This window comes from Cornus florida, unplaced genomic scaffold (assembly GCF_030987335.1).
Source record: "Cornus florida cultivar Cherokee Brave unplaced genomic scaffold, ASM3098733v1 CherokeeBrave_3.0.0_Hap2_Chr01, whole genome shotgun sequence".
Taxonomy (NCBI): Eukaryota; Viridiplantae; Streptophyta; class Magnoliopsida; order Cornales; family Cornaceae; genus Cornus; species Cornus florida.
In genome coordinates this window covers 105,714,553-105,733,051 of record NW_026775571.1, presented here as the reverse complement: position 1 = coordinate 105,733,051, position 18,499 = coordinate 105,714,553, and the positions used below count along the sequence as shown (strand labels likewise).

Genomic DNA, 18,499 nt, shown 5'->3' with positions numbered 1-18,499 from the left:
ATATTTGTTCAGTTTCTGGACTACCATTTACTAGTCCAAAGTCGAAACACTAAAATCTTCCACCCTCCAAAAATGATTTCGAAATTTTTAAATCCATTGTGCTCAACAAAATGTTATTGAACCCATCTACAAAGTTGCTGCCCAACGGCATGTGCAACGAACACCAATAACTGCACTAATAATGAGTGATGCTTTCAAGTTAAAGGTGTTCAAGTAATACTCACAAGGCGACTTGAGGAGATAGTTAATGTTTGTAAGGAAAGATGTGTTTCTCTATGACCTTGAAAAGATATGGACCCTAGATAACAGTAAAATAATGGATGAAAAAACATTTAAATATTGTACTTCACAAACTATTCAATAAGTTTTTAATATAAATAATTAGATTACCACTTGCTTAGATTTTTATATGTGGAAGTATTAATTGGGATTCCAGAACTACAAATCTTTGAGATATGACTCGTGAGATTCGCTCCAGTAATTTCTTTTTATGGTTATTGTTACGACAAACCCACAGGCGTAATTTCTTTTTATGGTTATTGTTACGACAAACCCACAGGCGTAAGCCTACGTCCACAGTGAATATCTAGCGAAAAATTTCACTATGCAAAAATCAGTAGGTTACTAGTTTCAACCCCCAAACCCTAGCTGTCTATCTCACTCTCTTTCTTGCAGTTTTCAGTGTTCTCTCATGACACACCCCAAAACCCCAAATGCCCTTATATACTGGGCAACAGGAGAATTCTAGAACCAGGTCCATGAGCTGCAAAAGAAAAACAAATCAAAGGCCCACACTACACCCATTTTTGGGGTCAAAACCGGGTCGCAAAGTGACCTGTGCCGAAACAAATTTCCGGCCAAAACATCACAGTTATAAATAAAATATGACACTTAGACCCTGCATTCACTCACGCCATAGATACTAAAAATGGCCTTAAGCTAAAGGCAGGCCAATAGTAAAGGCAAAATGCTGCAAGAAACGACATGGTCCTTTTCTTCAAGTTTCATGTCTAATCATACACTTCGTCAATTTTACTTCCATAAAAAACGATTATTTGCAGAAATATATCACTTTCTTACAGACACATTAACCTTGGCTGTGGGGATGCAAACTTCCCCTAAAAAAACAAGAGAAGAAAAGAAAAATAGAATTTGCATGGCCATAATTTGCATAAGAAAAGCATTTTACAAATTGATTCTGGCCAATTTAACCAGTGCCAATTTAACCATTCTTTTCTATTTCTTCCTCTTCTTCTTTCAAACTGCTGCATTCCTCTAGGCAAATTAGGTAGGTTTTAGCCATCAGTTTTGCAAATTCTTTCAACAGAAGATTCTGAAGGATCATTATAAGTTCTATGTTATCATACATTTTCGATTTTAAATAAAAAATTGTGTATTTGTTTGTTATATCTTCTATCAGTGCTCGACTATATAGGATTTCAGTTCTGGGCCTTCTGGCATATATAATAATAGGCATCAAGGTAATAGTGCATAATTTTTTTTGTGCGAGTGTTTACTGCATAAGCATCAACATAAGATGCTAATCCTTTACACACCTGTGAATCTCCATAACTTGAGCCAACATAGACAAAGGCATTATCAAGATATGATATTGTAGAAGCAATCGAAGTTTCCCCCAAGAGCTCAATTTTAAGTCCAGTAACCCTAAAAAATACATATAAAACACAAATTCTTCAGAAGAATTCAGTAATACACATTTCCTATAGAACTTAGTTGGATATTCAATTACATAAATTGAATACAAGAATTATAACTCACTTTTCTTTCTCATGGGTTATAACAAGTAAGTGAAGGAGCCCGGCATGATCTCCGAGTAAGTACCTAGAACCATCAGCATCAACCCTTCCATAGGCTCTTGTGATTGACTAAAAGTGCAATGAAACAAATAGAAGAAATTATAATTTACCCACAAAACACGTAACTCTTAAGAAAAAATAAATGATTGAAAACCAAATAAAATCAGCAGCAGCTTAAGTGGTCTACAGGTCTAATCGGAATTGCTTTGAATGCAGATGCACTGCAATACACAATTGTTTCTTCTCCAATGATAAGAACCCCACAAAGAGGTGGGGGAACTGGTATTAGCAAATCAGCCCCATTATCAAGATTATTCTGTGACCATGGACCCTCAACAAAATCTTTATCCTTCAAAGCAACCTCATACGTTTTGACATGACGGGCATCCTTGTTATCCTATAAATCAAGAAAATGAAAATGCGATCAGGCTAAGATATTTGACTAAAAGCACCTGTTACAACACAGAAAACACACACACACACACACACAAACCATAACCATTATAACAACATGTAATTCATTAATAAACCATTAGAAGAGTAGGAACAGCAAGCACATTGCACAAGAAGGCAAGTGTATTCCATCATTTGGCAGATCAACATAAAACTTTGAAGGGTCTAAATTTGAGGACAACTGAATCTCAACATTTAAAGGCAACATTAACAATCACCTTAAAACGGGGGAAAGAAAACAAGGAAACAACACAATAAGCATTCAATATTATTAGAGGATGCACAGAATTGGAACTGATGAACAAAATAAAGATGTAACGGAAATTCTTGAACCTGGTAAAGAACAACAATTGTAGGTTTTGGGCAACCATAGAGAAATTTGATATCCAAAACTTGGAGTTCCTCAAGCCTGAAAAAAGGTTGCAGTTAATATATTTAGTTAGAGTGGAACTTAAAAGGCCAAACCAACATAAGGGCATACTAAGGCAAGAAAAACAACTTATTTGGGCATAACAAAGTACAAACATGATTTGGAAATCAAAATATCTGCCAAGCAAAAGCACATAGAAAACCAAATGGATGACTATCAGTATATCAAATTCCTCAATCAAGTTTGTGGACTATCATAGTCGTAGAGCTGTTCTCGTTCAACTGATTATTTTAATTTTGAGTAGTTCTCTAATTAAGAATATAATTGTCTTATACTCCCCACGTTCCAGAATAATTGTCCATATTTCAATTTTTGTACATCAAAAGGAATATTTGTTTCGGGACATCCCAAAATCGAAAGAGGAACACTTATTTTGGGACGCAAAGAGTAGTAAAGTTTGTTGCCCTAATTTGTGAGAAAAATAAAATTGTATTAAGAAATGACAAACAAGTTAAGTAACATGAAAGAAAGAGAGACGAAAAAACTACATTTTAACAGAAAAGAAGTGTCCAAGTTCAAAAGACAACCTGATAGGAGACATAAATTAGATATCTAAAACTAGATACCTGTGGAATACTAAATCCCTTTACTAGAAAGAGCTGCCTCTGCTCCTCAGACACTCCAAAAAATGAAATATAATATTCAACAAAATTTCAAGCTATAACCAGAATTGGCTCAATTGTCCAGAAATAAAGCTGGTTTAGGAAACATTTGGGTCCCATTCTACTCAATACTAAAACCACCCAAATAATACAAGCAAACAGAAAGATGGGTTGATACGCCTTCCGCCTCCAACAGATACAACAAGTTGGTTACTGATACTCATTTTTCAGGAATATAACCTTCTTTTTTCTTTTTGATAATTCATATCAAGGAATATTATCAACAGTAAAGGTATTGTCCATATGCCATTTTCCATCAGGAAACGGTTCTATACAGAACACAGTTCCAAATACATGATTCTAGAGAAGAAAACGCCTTGCAAATACCGACCAAGGCCTACTTCTATTGTTCTCTCCCTCGTGTGAAATTATATTGAAGAGTGAGGAAGTTTGCAGTTAACACCAACTTCCATTCACAAAGTTGTTGTGAAACTATGTTTTTGACAAAAGTTGCCAAATCCTAGCAAGAAACTAAAGTCCCTTAGTGTTGATCCTCTCTATCCACACATGCTAACTCATATAATAAAATTACTGAAAATGCATTCTCTGTATCCCCTCCACCAACCACGAAAGTTGTAACTGCAAACGTGCATCCTGTGCAAAAGCTTTGCATCTTAAGAGAACATCATTCAGCAAACAAATCACTCTTTAACATGAGTATGAAATTATCATCCTCCACTTGCCATGTTCCCCTAGAAAGACCCATAGCCACCACCTTTTCTGTTGCCAGCTAGCCGCCAATCCCAATGGCATAAAGTGCAGAAGCACCAAATCCACTGCCTACCTCAAATTTTACCATAATCCACTAGACGGTATTCAGCCAATCCCTGTTTCCTCCCCCACAGAATGTCCCCCTCTTTCAAAGTCTAATATTTTCACCACAAACTTGAGAAAGGGGAAGTGCCACTATCATCACCGTTTTTGGGAGGTAGAATGATATTAGTTGTTTTGATAATTCACCAAAGTCAAAGCACCAAGGATTGCCAACCAACCAGTCAATATAGTCTTGATGGGAGTATGAAATTATCAAAAGAATTCCACAAAGCCAGCCATGTTTAACATCTCTCATAGCCAGATTGCAAACTATAGAATATATGACTGATGCCCAAAAGAAGGCATATGAAAGTTGTTATGTTCGGCAGCTTAAATTCCTCATTAAATTCTATAGATGTAGGACTTCCCATTACCAAAGATCTCAACATTTTCAATGAATAAGTACTGCACTCAAACAAAGATTGCTCTACCTTTCATCAAAGCTTGTAAGGATCACTCTGCCTTTGTGATAGACCTACCTTATCTTAAGACTAAGAAAACTTGAGTTTTGCTGGATCTCAACCTCATACCAACAGTCAACAAGGCAAAACAGTGCAATACCGTCAGAGGTCAGACATGTAATTTCCAATGTAATCTCTCTCTCTCTCTCTCTCTCTCTCTCTCACCAGATGCCACCACTAAGCATAACCGCCGCCACTGCCACCTCTCTCACTAGCTTCTGTCTAATCCAACAGATATACATAATACATACATATATATGTATTTAGTGAATTTTGGAAGTAGTTGAAGACAAGGATGGAGCCAGCATGAGCCTGGGGGGCAGCTGGCCCATCAATTTTTTTTATATATACATTTTATACATCTAGTTTATAAAATTACACAAAATGCCTCCCCTAAAATAATTTTTTGAAAAAATATCTCTAATTCTTTCTTTCTGTTCCTTCTTACTCTTCTTCAAAATCTTTTTGATTCTCTTCACAGAAATTTACATTTCCTTTCTTCAATCAAACCCTAATTTTATTCCCTTCAAAGTTCACATTTTTTTTCTTCCCTTTTTTTTTAATTAAAAGCTTTGTTCTTAAAATTTATTTTATCATGTGTTAATAAATTAATATGTGCCCCCCTCAAACAAATTCCTGGCTCCGCCCCTGGTTGAAGAGGATTTGGGTGTGTGTATATCTTCTCCAACATGCCCAAATACAAAAATAATCTTTTGTTTTATAGGTCCTTTTCTTTTATAGGTCTCTTGACTCCCTAGTCCAACCTTTTATTTATTGGCAATGGATATGAATCTTGGTGACGGATATGAAAGGAAGATACAAAGGAATGGTTTGAAGATTAATATACAAGTATACATTAGTGATATTTGGTACAGATGAAAGGTGGACATAATGGGTTTATAAACACCGTAAAAGATTTGAATTTTGCAAAATTGTAAAAATTTGCATTTAAAAATTGACAACCTTTTTAAATTGAAAAAATGGAAATTTAATATAAAAAAAAAAAAAAAATCATAATTTTGCAAAATTTGGAAAATCATATCAATATTTGTAAGTTGAAAATTCACAAATTTAATCCAAACATAATTAAAGTCAAAATTTTAAATGAAGGGTTCAAATCTATTGATATGGAAATTGATTTTGTAAAATTCAGAAAATTAAGTGTAACTTTGAAATTGGTAGGTTTGCACATTCAGATTTACATGAAAAATAATTTTAAACTAAGGGTATTGTTATTCCTTTGATAAAATAATTAAATGAATTTTATCTATGCTACAAATGACCATTTTATGTAAGTGTAATTGCATTGTTACAAAGCAAAAGTGTACTAAATACTTATGTCCATGTAAAAACACCTCATGGACGTAAATTTGTCAATTCACGTGTCAAACAGATCTTTTCACAAGATCAAAGAGTACACATAAGTAATTTCCCGCGGTTTCAAAGGTAAGACATAACATCTAGATAACGGCAGGGGGTGGTAGGTATCATGCGCCAAATGTCAAGCTTAGCATCTACCTATACTTAAGGTTAACCTCACTCAGGGACCGGGTGTCACTTTCTTAAGTTTATGTAAGATGCAGAATGATGTGCATTACATTTCAAAAGTTGCTGGCAGTAACTTAAGCAACTAAAATCTCAAGACAAAATAGTGAGGGACAGGCGTCAGACAGTGGACCCCATTTAAAAAAAAAAAAATTGGTGGGAGGATGGGGGAAGAGGGGGGTGTGCCTGTAACTAATTACTGAACTTGTTCATGAAACTCCAATTGCAATTAAACCTATTTAAAATAACATCAAGAAAGCCCTTCGCAAATGCCATCCAACATTTAAGCCATGGTCAATGAATAAATCTGGCTAACTGCAGGACTAAAGAAATTACTTGCACTCAAAAAAGAAATTTAAGTAGCAGAACATAACACTCAATGCAACATATGAAAGAATCATACATTTTCCAGGACATAGAAAATTCATGTATGCCACTTCTTCATTCATTCAAAAACATACCACTTCTTCATTCATTCAAAAACATAAAGTCATAGGAATTCCCGTTGGGCCAATATCATTCACCCTAATCTGTTATTGAATAAGTAATTTAGATAGAGACTGATACCTAATATTGAATGCTTCCTTGAGCTGACCTTTATTATCAAACGGAATAACCTGATGCAAAAATGAAAGACTTCGTGGTTACTCTAAATAACTTAAAAGATATTGAAAATGTAATAGTCATGAGATTCCAGTAACTAAACTCAGAAAGCAACAAAAAAGGGCAGATTGGTAAAGGTAGATTCGAGTTGTATCAAGATCATATACCTTAAATAATCCATCATATAAATGGAGTCCAATTAATCTGCAATCAGGATCAATTATGCCAATCTAAAAAGGAAGGGAAAATAGACATCGTGAGATGAAAAAGGAGACTGAACTTTGCTGATTTTTTACTAAACTAAATTTAAGACTAGTTCAATGTATGACAATATAAACATATTTCAAAAAGAATACTTGAGAAGACAAGAAATAAATACCTGGCCATTGTCTGTGGGACGACCAATACGATCTGAGACATCCCCCATTGCTCTACATGAGAGAATCTTAAGTTCAAACAATGCAAGAATGTAATAATATTCGTCTAAGAAATCATAAATAAATTATAATCATGTTATTCAAACCAATGGATTGATAAACATGTTCAAAAATATCATGATGTTAGAAATCTGCACCTATTGCGGTATTCCCACATGCCCTCTTGATGTCACCCAGAACATTAAAATTCCATTTTAAGCAGAACTACCATCACAAAAAATACTAAGCAAAATGCTGACCTGCTCTCTCTCGGTTCTCATATATAATAGTGTTCAAATTTTCATTTTTTTTTTTTGTTCTTTTTTTCTTTTTTTTTTTGATAAGTAAAAATAATATTTAAAAAGGCGTTCAAAAGGATAACGCGTCCCAATTACAAAAGTGGAACCGGAGCTAAGGTCCCAAAGAATCCAGAAAAGTAATTAAATCATATGAAGAAGAACAAAAGCTCCTCTTCACATAATTGAAGAGAGAACGAAGAATGTAAAGTTTGACCGTTTTCGTAGGCGACTCTTTTCCTTCAAACATTCTGTTGTTTCTCTCCTTCCAAATGCACCACCATACGCAATGTGGTACAATTCTCCAGAACTCGCGAGCGTCTCTTCTCACTCGACAACCTCTCCAAATATGAATCAATTCCTTAGTAGATCATGGCATAACCCAACACATGCCAAACAATCCAACAATAAGATTCCAACAGTCAATCGCCACAGGGCAATGCAAAAGGAGGTGGTTAACGGACTCCTCGCCATCCTTGCATAGACAACAGCGATTAACTATACAATTGCCCCTTTTTCTCAAATTATCAATTGTCAGAATCTTTCCCCACACAGCAGTCCAAACAAAGAAAGCCACCCTAGTTGGAGCCATAGACCGCCAAATAGTTTTCTACGGGAAGTCTCGATTAACAAAATTTAACAAACATAAGAACAAAGATCTAACTTCGAAACGACCATGAGAAGAGGGAACCCAACTTAAAACATCATTACCTCTGCCAACGCCCTCCTGTCGATACAGAAGATCCAAAAAAACACATACCTCGTCCATCTCCCAATCCTGAAAAGAGCGCCGAAAATGCACATCCCATATAATCCCGCTGCTATCAAGCCGATAGCAGTCGACTATGTAGGCGTGTTTATTAACGGCAATACTATATAATCTTGGAAAAGTACGAGAAAGTGACTGATCCCCACACCAGAGATCTTCCCAAAACCGAATGCAACGTCCGTCATGGAGTTTGAATCTGATATGGCCGAAAAAACATCCCATCCTTTCCGAATAGCCTTCCACATCCCTACTCCTCCCGCTAGGGTAACCAGATGCGTAGATCAACCTCCAGCCTCTTCGCCAAACCGACAAGAGACTAGCCTGCGCCATGGTCGATGTCTTTCCCTCCCAAATCTCCATAACCACTTACCCAAGAGAGCTTGATTGAAAGGAACTAAACGTCTTATACCAAGTCCACCCAATTTCACAGGCTTACAAACATCCTCCCATTTGACAAGGTGGTACTTGAACTCATCGCCCTTACCACCCCAAAGGAAATCCCTTTGAATTTTTTCAATCCTGTCTGCAATGGAACAAGGGATTTGGAACATAGAGAGAAAATAAGTGGGAAGGCTCGACAAGGTGCTCTTTATAAGAGTAACTTTACCCCCTTTTGACAAGTATTGCTTCTTCCAACCTGCTAATCTCTTCGCGTAGCTGTCAATTACAGAATCCCAACTCCCCACTAAACTAGAAGAGACCCCTAGGGGCAAACCCAAATAAGGAATAGGGAATGAGCTCACTCTGCATCCAAGGACTGCGGCTAAAGAGGAAATATCCGGAACATTCCCTATTGGGACAAGCACACTCTTTGTCACATTGACCTTTAGCCCGGAAACTGCCTGAAAACAAGTCAGAACACACCTCAAGTGTCGAAGTTGAGACACATCAGCATCAAAGAAAACCAGGGTGTCATCTGCAAAGAGTAAATGGGAAATCTCCATCTGATGGTCTAAATCTCTACCCACTCTAAAACCCTTAACAAAACCAAGGTCCTCTGCCCTATGCATCAGTCTACTTAACCCCTCCATAACAACAAGAAAAAGGAAAGATGACAAAGGATCACCTTGTCTTATACCTCTAAAGCAACCAAAGAAACCAGCGGGAGAGCCATTCACAAGAATTGAAAACTTGACAGACGAAAGACAGGTCTCAATCCATTTCCTCCATTTACTTCCAAACCCCATTCTTTGTAACAAATAGAGTAGGAAATTCCAATTCACATGATCATATGCTTTCTCAATGTCAAGTTTGTATAGAACTCCAGGAATACCACTCCGCAATCTGGAATCCACACATTCGCTAGCAATAAGAACTGAATCAAGAATTTGTCGTCCGCCAACGAAAGCGTTCTGGGAATCCAAAATAATTCCATCCATAACTTCCTTCATCCTTAAAGCGAGCACCTTAGCAATGAGTTTGTAAATGCAGCCCACCAAACTAACAGGATGAAAATCCTTTATATCTGAAGCACCTCCCTCATTTCTTACAACCGCCCAACTTTCCATCAGAAATCGCATAGTGAAGCTATCAGGTCCCGGAGCTTTGTCCCCATTACAGCTTGAGAGAGCTTTAAGAACTTCTTCTTCAGTGAAAGGATTCTCAATCCTATCTCTATCAAGCTCAGAAATAGCCTCAAAATGGAGACCATCAAGTTTGGGCCTCCAATTTAAAGGCTCTGTGTAAAGCTTCTGATAAAAGGAAGCAATACCGTTACGCGCCTCTTCCTCTCTCCACAGTTGCTCACCATCCACCCGAATTCTTCCAATATGATTACTCCTCCTATAAGCGTTAGCTAAGCGATGGAAGAATTTTGTGTTCCGATCACCTTCGTTTAACCAAAGAGCCCGGGATTTTTGTCGCCACGAGATCTCCTCCATACTAGCAATCTTAGCAAATACCGCCTGACAAGAGACTCTCCTGGAACGAAGAGATTCCATATCCCTTCCGGCCTCCTCAAGATGATCAATCTCTGAAAATTCAGCAAGTACTCTATTCTTCCTCCATTCCAAATTCCCGAAGACATCCTTGTTCCACTGCTTAAGAGCTAATTTGAGAGCCCTTAACTTCTTTGCAATTGTGAAACTGGGCGAGCCTGAAGAAGTGACTCCTTCCCACCAAGAACTGACTTTTCCTTGGAAATCATCCGCACGCAACCACATATTCTCGAATCTAAACGGGGATCTTTGAGAGCATAAACCCCCGCAATCCAAAACCTAAGGCACATGGTCGGAAGTGACCCTTTCTAACACCGCTTGAACAACATCCGGGAACTTCTCTTCCCAATCCCCAGAAATTAAAAATCTGTCCAGCCTTGATAGAGTTACTGGATCCCTACCATTGGACCAAGTATAAGCTGCTCCTTCCATTGGTAAATCAACAAGAAGATGCTCATCAATAAAATCAGAAAATTGATCCATTTCCATAGATCTTCTTCCCCCTGTAGACCTCTCTGACGGGGATCTAACAGCATTGAAATCCCCTCCCAGGCACCAAGGGAAAGACCATAGTCCTTAGACATGGCGAAGCTCCTCCCAAAAGATAGGTCGAACATCATCAACAACCGGTCCATAGACTCCGGTAAAAACCCACTTGAAGTTGTCCTCTTCCATCTTAAACATGCAAGATAAAGAGAATCTTCCCATTCATACATCCGTTCGAGTTAACCATCTACTATCCCACATAACTAATATCCCACCCGAAGATCCTATAGCATTCAAAGCCTCCCATTCCACAAACCTTCCTCCCCACAAACTCTTAACCTCCCTATCAGTAATGGATGCCAACTTGGTTTCTTGCAAGCAAACCAGCTGGGCACCCCACTTCCTTAAAGCTACCTTCACCACCCTTCCCTTGTTCGGATCATTAAGACCACGAACATTCCATGAAATGATTCGTAGCTTCATTGAAATCCAGATAAAATAATCTCCCCTCCACCCTTCTTGAGACTCCTGCTCCTGGTTTTTCCCCTTTCCTTCACCACTCCTCTTTTGCCTTCGTAGTTGACTTCAGAAATGAGATTCTTTATCTCCTGTACTCCTTTCCAAGATGATAAAGGCTTCGTGTTAATAACTCCATTAGTCACTGCAACTTCTCTCCCTTCCACAATTGTATGATGGATAGATAATGTCTGGACATCATTACGCTGTGAAGAGACTCCCAGAAGCTTACTAGTGACTCCAATATTGTCAACTACCCAATCTTTCCCCATATCAACACCCTGTTTGTCGGGTCGCACCATAGCTAGTGGTGTCTCCTGTAAGATTTCAGAATTCTTCTCCACTCAAGGTGTAAGCTCATTGGAGCATACATGTTGAATAGAACCCAGATCATCAAGCACTTCCTCTTCCAGCTCCTTATCATTTTCGTAAAAAGAAACAGAATCTGAAACACAGTCAGTCCTATCATTCTCTGTGTGAGACAAGCAATTAAGACCTTTCAGACCGACACTTAGTCGAAGCTCTTTAAATAAAGCTACAGCCTCTTCATTGGACAGCTGGAAGTGGAGGTCTCTGCCCACGCATACTGTAATCCCTTCAGATAGTTTCTGAACAGCACAATCAGCAATTTTCACCATTTAATCTTCTAACATTTTAAATTGCCATGCAGATCAGTCTCCTCCCCAAAAAACTCCTTTCCCAACTTATTGTAGTATTAAATATAAAAAAATTAAAAAAAAATGTAGTATATAATACTGTTCAAATTTTACCCTCATTTAACCATTGCACATTCTAACATTTTAAATAGCTATACAGACCAGCCTCCTCCCAAAAACTCCTCTCCCAACTTATTGTAGTATTAAAAATTAACAAAAGAAAAAATAAAAATAAAAATAGCCCTTATTGTAGTATAAAAAGCATTTCAACTATATCAACTCCTTCAACCACTTTCAGTGGTAAGCAACTAATACCTTCCATCTTCACTCCATTGCCAAAAACAATTATATTCCAACTCTTCAGTAATCAAATGAGACCCTAAGTAAACCATCTAATACACCTAAGAACCCACTCAGACACCTTCAAACTAGTTCATTAGGCAACATAAATGGGAACCAAGGTACAACTACAAATAGTAAAGCCTACTTGACAAAGTAGCCCCAACCCACGAAAAAGATGATCAACACAACAGTATCAAGACCTCCACTTGAACCTATCCGAGCTGCTTCAACAAAAGAAAATTTCTCCTCTAATAACAATATTTGCTTTTGCTTCAGTATATGCAGTTCATAAACCTTATTGTTTAAGAAAATTAATGTCTTCTCAATTCCGGCACCCCCAATGAATATATACATGCTTAAAAGGGGATGTTCTGAGCTAGCTGGTCTACAAAATCCTGATCAACTACATTATCCAAAAAGTTGCCTATAGGCTAGCCATTTCCATGTGCGAGACAGAGGAACGCTCTCAAACCCCCTTTTGCTTTTGGACGAGTGGATGGTTCTCCTCCCTTCATCGTGAAGATGTGAGCATATACAGATTGCCATATCATTACCAACACAATATCGTGTTAAATTTCATCCAATAAAGTTTGAATTTATATCATCTTGCCACAAACATATTGGATGAGTAAATGTTATAGCTATACTGTGACACCACACCTACTTGCGTTCCTAATTTAACATTCAAACACAGAAGTCAACACAAACGGACAAACTCACACTAAAGCCTTTACATATCTTCCACAATTCTGATTTACTACCACAAAATTTTAAATGGCAACTTGTTTGCCGGATACATTCTGATAAACGAACTGAATTTTAGTTTTTAACTTACCAAGGGAAAAAAATATATACAGTTTTCCTTATGAGAATGCATGTAACTTTAGCGCTACTGCAGTAAAAGCTGTCGAGATTTAAGGGTACACAACATAACATAGAGCCCAACAAAAACCAAGATGCATACTTAATGAGTGATATTTTGGACAGAAAGCCTAGGAAGTAAACAATGACGAAATACTATAAGAATTATGAATGAAGTATCCAAAACCCAACCCCAAACAAAATAAATTTGGCTTTTTGTTCCATTTTTATACCTTGTAATAACCTCAGCTGCTTCAGCATCCCATTGAAGAACACAAAATTTATATCTTTCTGTTGCAATGAACAAAAAATCTTGTGCTTCACCCTGTCCATAAAGTCAAAAAATGAAATATGAAGACAGTAATATTTTTCTTTTCTTTTTTTTTTTTTTTTTTTTGATAAGTGAAGACAGTCATATTATAAATTTTTAGAACTTTTATAAAATTTTAAAATTTCAAGTCCTATACTCACATGAGGGCGAAAAAGTTCAAGTGTTGCAATTCTTCCATATAGTGGCACATCCAACATAGGCTGCGGGGGGATAAATTTAGACAAACTCATAGTTATTACATGGGAATAAAAAAGAAGATTACCTTTGTAAGAATAATTGAACTCCAACTTTCAGACAAGCACTGAATACATAAAAAACATAAGAAGCTAAGCCTGCAATTATCCTCTTATGTACATTAAGAAGTAATTTTCAAAAATAAATTGTCTGAGCAAAAGTGCTTCTAATGCTAATTACCGGATCCAGTATAAAGTCATACAAGGATACACAATGCGATTGCATCTTAACCATGACTTAAGATACACAATGCAATCCATACAATACACATGATAGGTGCACAACTATTTGTTTTCCGATATTTTTCAAGAGAAATTATAAACTTTAAATGTTTATTTGTTAGAATTTATTATAATCTCCTTTCAAAAGTACATTGAGAATAAAAATAAAAAGAAATGTTCAACAATAATATAAAATTTCCTACCACTGGACCATTGGCCCAGGTGGAAAGAGCTCCTCCTCAGAGGGGGACGAGCAGTTCAAGCCCCGCATGGGCAGTTTGGTGTGTGTGAGTGTGCGCATGAGTTGCTTACCTCCAAAAAAACAGAAACAAACAAACTATGTTTTATAACCTGTTTAGAGAGGACCTATTTAGGATTGGAAGGCAGAGTCAGTTAAGGAATTAATTTGAGTTGTTATAAGATTCTTCCATAAGTGAGGCAAGGTAAGAAGGATGCTCTGAGGTGGAAATTTTCAAAACATGGCAGATTCAAGGAGAGATCATTTGATAAGGTACGAGCAGAGGGGGGGATCTTATTTTCCTTGGAAGGCCACATTTGTGTCTCCCAGGGTAGCTTTTATTGCTTGGACAGCAACATTAGAGGCAATTTAACCATAGCTAATCTGGAGAAAATTTATTCCTAGCTGGTAAATTGCTTTATAGAAAACTTGACAAAAAACTAATACATCATCAACCAAATCAATTACCTGATTAATTTGCAACAGCAAATAGCTACGAAGCCACAATACATAAAAAATAATAATAATAATCACTTGAAGGCTGTCCATCAATTAAAGAGGTATAACTAATACACCCACACAAAAAAAAAAAAAAAAAAAAAAAAAATGAACACAGCTTGTGTGATACCTTAACAGTAACTAAATGGAAAAAAGAAATGTAGTAATTCACTAATAGAACTTAGTGAAAAATATTATGGTACCTGCAAACCCTGAGGAGTAAGCAAATGAATCTCGATACGAGTGCATTTCCTGAAAATGCAGAAAGATGGAAAAATACTAAGATGGAGATAAAAAATATATATGTAGGGAGAAAATGGGATACACAAAATATATGTGACAAAATTTACAACGTGAATGGTGTGTTAGTTATGTGTCAAATGCAGAATATTATATGTGTGTTTAGGCTTGGGAGAAACATTCCTCTATACACCCAATATGTCTGTTTAGCTCTTTCTTAGGAAAAAGTTTTGCTGGAAAGTCATACATCGAAATGAAGGAAATGATCAAGAAAAAATTTATTCAGCAAAAAAAAAATTCAGCAAAAAAATTTCCAGAAACTATTTCCATTGAAACAGAACAAGGCTCGATTAATAACAGAATTCGTGGGAGAGGAGCAATTCTATAGCTTTCTTTCACATTGATGCCACAAACAATCAAATCTTCATTACATGGATAATTACTTAATCTAGAAATGCAGAATTCCCAGCTCTAAACACAAATTACAAATCGATAAACTCTCTTAGTCAAAAACACAACAAGATACATCACATATTTTGGTGATGATAAAGCAAGAAGAGCAATTTTTTATAGGAAGAAGCAAAGTCAGGAACTCTAATGTCACAACTAGTAGGGATTGAAAACCCTAATCTTTTCTCTTCCAAAGCTTATGTAATAATCCAAAGAACGCAAAAGAAAACGAGCAGTGATTGCAAACCCTAATTGATAGAAATCAATATGTCTACACAAACATATATACATAAATATGCACTAAGAGAGTGAATAAACTGGTGGGGAGTGTTTAGAGAGAAACATACGCAATGATGAGATTGAGTTCCTGAGGTCCGGTGAAATTGCCGACGCACGAATGCGTCACGTTGGTCGGTTTGTGAGCCGTTACTACATAGTTCCATATACTCATCCTCTCTCTCTCTCTGAGATTTCTCCCTCAATGAATCCCTAACCTTTCTCTCTCTATATATTTATATATCTTTCTCTCTCTCTATATATATATCTTTATCTCTTTCTATCTCCCTGCGTGTATGTGTGTGCCCTTCTCTGTGCTATATGCACTCTACCGCTTAACTTGCTCGCAGTTTCTCACAGCTGCTGCTAAAAGAGGCTACCAAGCTCGTATAACATTGGAGCAAAGAACCAGAGCGAGAGACATCGATGCTATAGAATGCTTCGGGAGAATAAACGATGCCGTATTATTTCCATTTTTTCTTTTTCTTTTTTCTTTTTTCTTTTTTTTTTTTGGTAAATATTTCGTATTAGTTCAACTAAAATGGAGAATTGACAAAAATAAATAAATAAATAAATCTAAAATGGAGAATCCACTTTGGGTTTTTAAAATTTTTGTTTTTTTTTTTTTTTTTGGAATTTGTATGTCTTGCATGTGTTCTCTTAATTTTTTAATTTATCAGTAGGTAATTTCTTAATTAGTGTGCATTTGTATTCGTTAAAAATGTTTTTGAAAAATATGTGATTAATTATTAAAAAAATATATATATATAATAAGAATGTGATTGGACACTCTCCTACAAAATTAGTCTAAAAATAAAATAAATAAATAATGTAAAAGTCTACCGTAGATATGTGATTTATTATTCATTGAGAATTATTTATAACAAATAAGAATATAGAAGGACAAGCGTATTAGTTAATTATTAAAAATTGTATATAAACTAATCAATATGTATGATATATGATATATCAATAAGAATGTGTGAATGGACACTTTTTCATAGAAATAAGTCTACCATAGATATGTGACTTATTATTCATTAAGAATTATTTATAACAAATATGAATATAGAAGGATACACGGATTAATTAATTATTCAAAATTGTATATGAACTAATCAATATGTATAATATATCATTAAATAATGTATATAAAAAACTAAAAAACTATTAACATTTATATAGTACTTAGGTAGACCATTATACACATCTAAAAGTATAATAGAATTAAGAGTCAAATGCAGAAAACACTTTTAAGTATGTTTATAGTGTATATTATACCTTTTTCGTGCAAAAAATACTCTTAAACTATAACATTTGTGCAAATAGGTCTTCCTTACATATTTAGGATAAAATTAGACTAAAATGCCCTTAGTGACACACTTTATAAAATATATAAAAAATAATAATATGATGTGAAATGACTAAAAAGGGTAGCAAAACCCATCTTCTTCAACTCCAGTACACTAAGGAGAAATTTTTTTTTCCACAAACGGAATATCCACCGACGCATCAAGATCCACCGGCGAAGCTTCACCATCATCCACGTACAGAGCACTGTAAGAACAAGAATCGTCAGTGAATGGGTTAGAGGACCATGGGGACTTCTTTTCGGAGAAGTCATCACAGGCGACTTACCATTGGCATCCTTTTTGAAATCATCCGTTTTGGCGACTTAACCTTTCCTCGTCTTCCTCTTTTTTGATTTGAGCTCGATTAGTAAACTGGTATTATATATATACATATAACTTGCTTAGAAATTAATTGCGGAAGAAATTATTGCACTATATTGAAGAATTAATTTGGAAAAAAATATAAGAGACTATACAACAGTTTAAACTCTATCTCTCTATACAATATATATATATATATATATATATTGGTTTAATCATCCTCTTCGCTGCTCTTTGCCCCCGCCACTGCCCTTTGCCACGCCTTGTTCCAACCATGATTGGTTGGAGATACAGAAAATCATCGCCACTGAATCGCGATTGGTTCTTGTAACAGTCGACTTCCCAGTTGATTTATGCTGGCCAGTTTTGAATGTGTGCAGAGGTTTTTCTATTGGTTTGTGTTGGCTGAAAACCTCTATTATTATTATTATTTTTGGTGTTCTACAACAGCCATTACAGTGGCCTCATCACCAGTGGGGGACCTTGTAATGCTACCTTGCCCCGTTCTTTATTAAGCTTCGTTGAAGATCGGCGATAACTTGGTAGGTTCTAGCCACGCCGTCTGGTAACCCTAAGTCCAGCTACAATGCCCATCACATAAGCTCTGTGAAGAGAGGTGTAGGAGAAAAAAGGAGTTTGGTTACAGGTACTTTCTTATCCTAAACCAGTTTCAGATTGAACCAGTTCAAGGTTTAGTATGGGCGTTTTTGGAAGAGTAAAAGGGTAAAATGTGTATTACAATACTAATTTATGTTATATTTCTACTTAAGGGTTGTTTTCGCACAATGTGAAAAGAAATGGGTATATTTTGCACATTTTTTTAAATAAGAAATAAAAGTGCTACAAAAAATATATTTTATGAGTGTTTTTTGCACTTTCCCCTAAAATAATAGTTTCATCCCTTCCATTTCTCTCAACTCAATTAAATGAAAGATTCTCTATGAAGTTCTCTTTCACCTCTTTCCATATTATTCTCTGAAAAATGCTTTAATTGCTGACTTCGGATGTGGAGTCTACAACACTCATAGTCATGACTCAGTGGGACTTAAAAATAAATAAAAAAAAGTGTTGAAAATGACTAAACTAGTTTTGAGATGAGTAAATAAAAGTGTATTAAGTTAACTAGTTTTGAGACTAGTAAATAAAAGTGTATCAAGTTAGCTTTAGATTAAAATAAAGGTGGGAGTCAGCTAAGTGCTTGAAGTGTGATAGTGGAATGCAATCTTCTTCAATCATCAAAACTGTTTTCCGATGAATGAGAATGATTATGGTGTT

At 36.0% G+C, this 18,499-nt stretch overlaps 1 protein-coding gene across 1 annotated transcript in view; it reads right to left on the bottom strand.

Moving 5' to 3' along the window:
• The window catches only part of LOC132311896 (DNA damage-binding protein 1), a 30,680-nt gene extending 14,699 nt beyond the window's left edge, over nt 1-15,981 (bottom strand). The window contains exons 1-11 of the mRNA XM_059810047.1: nt 15,623-15,981; nt 14,789-14,837; nt 13,535-13,594; nt 13,297-13,388; nt 7,164-7,215; nt 6,952-7,014; nt 6,749-6,798; nt 2,604-2,679; nt 2,005-2,214; nt 1,780-1,886; nt 1,557-1,665 (exon numbers count right to left, since the gene is read on the bottom strand). Of these exons, the coding sequence (XP_059666030.1) occupies nt 1,557-1,665; nt 1,780-1,886; nt 2,005-2,214; nt 2,604-2,679; nt 6,749-6,798; nt 6,952-7,014; nt 7,164-7,215; nt 13,297-13,388; nt 13,535-13,594; nt 14,789-14,837; nt 15,623-15,726 (972 nt within the window). The 5' untranslated portion in view covers nt 15,727-15,981. The remainder of the gene's footprint in view (nt 1-1,556; nt 1,666-1,779; nt 1,887-2,004; nt 2,215-2,603; nt 2,680-6,748; nt 6,799-6,951; nt 7,015-7,163; nt 7,216-13,296; nt 13,389-13,534; nt 13,595-14,788; nt 14,838-15,622) is intronic.
• Between the last annotated feature and the right edge of the window lie 2,518 nt (nt 15,982-18,499).